Consider the following 5741-nt stretch of genomic DNA (forward strand, 5'->3'; position numbering starts at 1 on the left):
TGCAAATGGTATCATCTTGTTAATTATAATTCTTTGAGAAACCCCTCTTACTGCCCTCGTGTTGCACGTCACATTTTGGCGTATAGTTGGCAGGATCACCACAAATTTGAGTCAGAGACATGGGTGTTTTTCAAATTTTTGTTGTTTTGTGTTGTGGGTTGTTTTTTTGAAACAGGACAGCAGTGCATTGTGCCGAGTTGTTCCATTTGGTGGCTTCTTCCTTGCAGTGGTAAGTCTCTTCAAAAAAAAAAAAAAAAAAAAAAATTTTTTAGTATCAAAATGGAAGAAGAATTACAAGAATTGAGAGACTTGGTAGCCCAGTTGAGAGCTGATAACGTAAGGTTGCAGCAGGCACAGGCACCAGTTGCTTTGCCTGGTCCTGATGCGGCCTTGCCTGGTACCTCTTCTGCTCCGCCTGTGGCGCCTCAACCACTTGGTGCTGTTGCACCTGAACGATTTGTTTTTGTACCGCGAGATCGACGCTGCCCCAAATTTAATGGCAAATCTGGTTTGGATATTGACGAATGGGTTGAGGAGGCAAGGGCGTGCATGAGGGTACGTCATATGTCAAATGCAGATCAAGCTTTCTTCCTTTTTGACCACTTGGAGGGAGAAGCAAGAGAAGAGATCAGGTATCGTCCTGATCTTGAACGCGGAGATCCTGACAGGATTATTAAGGCGCTGCGTGATCTTTATGGGTGTTCCCAGTCGTATGTAGCATTACAAGAGGCTTTTTTCTCAAGGAAGCAACAGGAGAGTGAGACTCTGCTAGAATTTTCTCTCGCGCTCATGGGCCTTTTGGAAAGGGTTAAGAACCGGGCGCCGCATGTTATACAAAATGCAGAAAATTTATTGCGAGATCAATTTGTCGAGCACGTCGCTGATAGCACCCTTAGGCGAGAGCTGAAGCAGCTGGTTCGTCGCCAGCCTACTGCTACTTTATTGGAGGTTCGAGGTGAAGCAATTAGGTGGGTTCAGGAGGGGATGCCTGGAGGGTCGAGAGGGCGTAGCCAGTCGGTCCCACTAGCATATGGTATTCAATATGGGGTACGTGGTGGGGCACCTGTTGAAACTGCTGGGCCGCCCCAGCAGTCAGAGTTTGCTGAGTTGAGGGAAATGCTGCGACAACAACAGCAGCAGTTAAATCACCTTACTCAAACCTTTGCCCGTTTCCAACCATCACATGTGCGTGGTCACTCCCCTCGTTCTGGTCCAGTCATATGTAGGCGGTGTCAAAGACCGGGCCACTTTGCTCGTGAGTGTGATGGGCAACGAAATTTCCCAAGTCCCTCCCAGCCGGTGGCAGGTCTCCCTGCAGCTGAGAATGGACGGCTACGTTCCTCCCGGCCATCGGAAAACTAGCTCCCACCAGGTCTCAGAGTCATCACCTGGGTGGGGAAGTAATTGACTCAAGTAAGATAGGCGTACGTAGTTCAGTTCCCCATTTAATCTCCTCTTGTCCGCATGTGGCTGCTCTTATGGGGGGTGTTTCAGTGCCCTGCTTAGTGGATACTGGCTCTATGGTAACAACAATCACTGAAAGTTGCTTTCAACAACATTTTGAACCGTGGGGTCAGGATCGTCTTCAAAGTTGTCAGTGGCTACAGCTTCGAGCAGCCAATGGGCTTACTATCCCGTACATGGGATATTTAGAGCTAGATGTAGAGATTTGTGGTAGGCTTGTCGTTGGTTGTGGCGTCTTGGTTGTTCGGGATCCTCCTGGAGGCATGAGCGTGGATGTACCTGGGGTACTGGGGATGAACATTCTTGGCCGATGTTATAAGGAGCTTTTCGGGCAGCATGGCACCTCCCTCTTTGACCTACCGGTAGTGACACAATTATCAAGTGTCTCGAGCGCACTGCAATACTGCCAGCAAGTAAGTGCTAGAGAGTGCTTAGATCCAGTAGGGTGTGTACGGGTGCGCGGACGTGGGGTGTGTCGCATACCAGGTGGCACAATTAAGCTAGTGGCTGCAACCTGTTCCGCCCAATATTTTGGTAGTATTGTTTTATTCGAGCCCCCTGAGTCAGGCCTCCCAGCTGGACTTTTGGCATCACCTGCTTTGGTAAGGGTAATTCGGGGAACTGTCTATGTGCCGGTAGTGAACGTCGGTACAGTGGATGTGACCCTTCGCCCTACTACGGTGGTGGGTAACCTTAGGGAGGTTTATGTAGTCAGTTTGCCAACAGGAGTTGTTGAAGTGAAGCCAGTCATTGCCTCTGTTCAGTCCCAAAGTGCGCAGGGGAGTCCCTCCTTGTCCCAGCAGATGGAGTCTCTTGACTTATCGGTTCTGTCAGAATCAGAACAGACTCAGGTTAGAGCTTTGGTGCAGAAATATGAGACTGTATTTTCAGGTCATGAGAGCGATCTTGGTTGTACTCGCCTCATCTCCCATGACATTCCTTTATTGGATAATGTCCCAGTGCGCCAACGATACCGACGGATACCCCCTTCTGAATATGAGGTGGTAAAAACTCATATCCATCAGTTGTTGGAGGCTGGAATAGTTCGTGAAAGTTGTAGCCCTTATGCATCGCCGATTGTGCTAGTCAAAAAGAAGGACGGTAGTCTGCGCATGTGCGTAGACTACCGTCACCTGAATGCCAAGACTAGGAGGGATGCGTTTCCCCTTCCCCGTATTGAGGAATCTTTGGATTCACTGGGGGGCGCTCGCTGGTTCTCTACACTAGATCTGGCCAGTGGGTATCTACAGGTTCCTGTTTCCGAGCCAGATAAATCCAAGACGGCGTTTTGTACGCCGTTTGGATTATTTGAATGGAACCGTATGCCTTTTGGACTCTGCAACGCTCCAAGTACGTTCCAGAGGTTAATGGAGAGACTATTTGGTGATCAGCGGTGTCAGTCCCTACTCCTATATCTTGATGATGTTGTTGTTTTTTCCTCCTCCGTAGCTCAGCATCTAGAGAGATTGGAGATGGTCTTGAGTCGGTTGGAGAGGGAAGGACTCAAGGTAAAGCTGGAGAAGTGCGCTTTCTTCAGGCCAGAAGTCAAGTTCTTGGGGCATGTTATATCGGCGCAAGGGGTGGCAACAGATCCAGGTAAAATCGAGGCTGTTGCAAGTTGGCGTTGCCCTGAGACTGTCTCCGAGTTACGAACATTCCTTGGCTTTGCTAGCTACTATCGGCGCTTTGTGGAGGGGTTTGCCAAATTGGCAGCCCCTCTACATAAACTAGTTGCTGAGGTGCTGGGAGGTAAGCCGGGCAAACGGCGAGGGCAGAGTTTGATTCCAGTTTGGACCGAGCACTGTCAGACAGCATTTGAGGCCCTAAAATTAAGGTTAACATCCGCCCCAGTACTGGCCTACGCAGATTTTTCCAAACCCTTTGTTCTAGAAGTAGACGCTAGTCATGGGGGGCTTGGGGCAGTTTTGTCCCAAGAATTTGAAGGGAAAACCCGACCCATCGCATATGCCAGTCGTAGCCTACGGCCCCTTGAGCGTAATATGAACAACTACAGCTCAATGAAACTAGAGTTTGTAGCGCTCAAGTGGGCCATGGTCGAAAAATTTAGGGAATATCTTTTAGGGAACAAGTGTATCGTGTTCACTGATAATAATCCCTTAAGTCATTTAGCTACAGCAAAGCTCGGAGCTACGGAGCAGCGTTGGGCTGCAGAGTTAGCTGCTTTTGATTTTGAGGTAAGATATAGGTCAGGAAGGAGCAATGGTAACGCAGACGCTCTCTCTCGCCAGAACCCAGTAGTTCAAGGTCAGCTTGGGGATATGGCTGTAGGCGTTGCTGTACCTCAGTTGTTACAGCAGGCCATTGGCATAGGACGAGCAGCACAGGCAGACGTGAGGACAGTGAGTGCGTTGCCAGGCTATTCTGCCCCAGACCTGCGATCTATGCAAGAGGCCGATTCCGTTATTGGGCCGGTAATAAAGTTCTGGGAGCAGGGCCGGCGTCCAGGAGCGGAGAAGCGGCATCAGTTGATTAAACCATGTTTGACTCTTCTCCAGCAATGGAATCGACTAGAGGTAAGGGAAGGAGTATTGCATCGGAAAATATTTCGCCCTGACGGAGGTGAAGAATGTTACCAATTAGTGTTGCCTGAGGTTTTGAGAGAAGAGGTTTTGATGCAGCTCCACCAACAACATGGGCATCAAGGGGTGGAGCGCACCAGTGAGTTGATTCGGCAGCGGTGCTATTGGCCAAATATGTTGGCCGATATTACCCTTTGGTGTCAAGAATGTGAACGCTGTCAGCTCGCTAAAGATAACCAGCCAGTAGCACGGGCGTTTATGGGCCATTTACTAGCTTCAAAGCCTAATGAAGTCCTTGCGATTGACTTCACGGTGCTGGAACCTTCACATTCTGGACAGGAAAACATATTAGTGATGACTGATGTGTTTAGTAAATTTTCTATGGCGGTGCCTACACGAGACCAAAGAGCTGAGACCGTAGCCCAAGTTTTGGTTGAAGAATGGTTCTACAAATTTGGTGTTCCGGGCAGAATTCATTCAGACCAGGGCCGGAATTTTGAATCGGCTTTGATCCGGCAGCTTTGCGAGCTTTACCAGATAAAGAAATCTCGTACAACTCCTTATCACCCGGCCGGTAATGGGCAATGCGAGCGTTTCAATCGCACGTTGTACAACTTGCTGCGAACATTGCCAGGGTCCAGGAAGAGGGACTGGGTGTCTTGTCTGTCACAAGTTATATTCTGCTATAACACCACCCCCCATCAAGTGACAGGAGAGTCTCCACACTATCTAATGTTTGGTCAAGAACCTCAGTTGCCGATAGACTTTTTGCTGGGTAGAGTGCCTGAACCGGTTGCCGGAAACGTACACAGCTGGGTCATAGAACATCGTAGACGGTTGCAAGTCGCCTTCGAGGGAGCACGTGAGTGACTGAAAGCTGCGGCAGACCGTCGCAAGATGCAGCATGACAAACATGTGCGGGATCTACCTTTGTCAGAGGGTCAGTTAGTTTACTTAAGAGATCATGCTGTGCGGGGTCGCCACAAAATCCAGGACTTGTGGAGTTCAGTGACCTATCAGGTGGTTCGGTCCCCCGAGGAGGGAGGTGCCGTGTATGCTATTGCGCCAGTTTCAGATTTGGGCAAGGTACGCCGAGTACATCATTCCCAACTGAAGGCTTGTGTCCGGAAGGACGTTCCGCCTGTTAATCAGACTACTGGTGCCATAGAAGCTCGAGACGACCCCCAGGAGTACGAAGGGGCAGACGATGGCGATTTGATGGTGTTAGTGCCAGAGACTCCTCAGCTTATTCAGGGGACAGGACACTGGGGTGTTGGGCGCCCAGTACAGCTTGAGGTGCAGGGAGAGCTAGGGCCGACAGACCTACCTACTGGTGGTGCAGCTTCGATGGAGTCAGAGGAACGGGGTGTAGAACCTATAGTGAGAGAAAGTGAAACTCCACCCAGTTCTCATAATGCGAGGGTGGTCTCCCCTCGGCGCTCTAGTCGAGCTGGAGCCGGTCAGCATTCGAATGTGCATCGTCTTCCTCGGGCTGCGGGAGAGGTAAGGAACAGAGTAGCTGGTGATTCCGAGATTGTAACCAACAGTATTTCAGCTTTGTTTAGGCCTTGGAGTTAGTAAAACAGAGAGGTGTCCTTGTAAATTACCTTTTAGTTCATCGCCGGGGCGTCGATGCAGAATGGTGGGGTAGATGTGGCAGGAAGGGCGTTTCTGTTTTCATCATTGAGATTGATGGCCATTCTAGCCTATCATTGGTGCCCTTGGGCTTTAAAACAG

At 49.8% G+C, this 5741-nt stretch overlaps 1 protein-coding gene across 1 annotated transcript; it reads left to right on the plus strand.

Moving 5' to 3' along the window:
• Nucleotides 1-1640: 1640 nt before the first annotated feature.
• LOC308704527 (retrovirus-related Pol polyprotein from transposon 412) lies at nt 1641-4874 on the plus strand (the record flags this gene model as incomplete). Its single annotated transcript, XM_081388897.1, has 1 exon — nt 1641-4874. One exon carries the CDS (start codon nt 1641-1643, stop codon nt 4872-4874), a length of 3234 nt encoding a protein of 1077 aa, XP_081245023.1.
• Between the last annotated feature and the right edge of the window lie 867 nt (nt 4875-5741).

Source organism: Scardinius erythrophthalmus (assembly GCF_964197995.2).
Source record: "Scardinius erythrophthalmus genome assembly, chromosome: 16".
Classification (NCBI taxonomy): Eukaryota; Metazoa; Chordata; class Actinopteri; order Cypriniformes; family Leuciscidae; genus Scardinius; species Scardinius erythrophthalmus.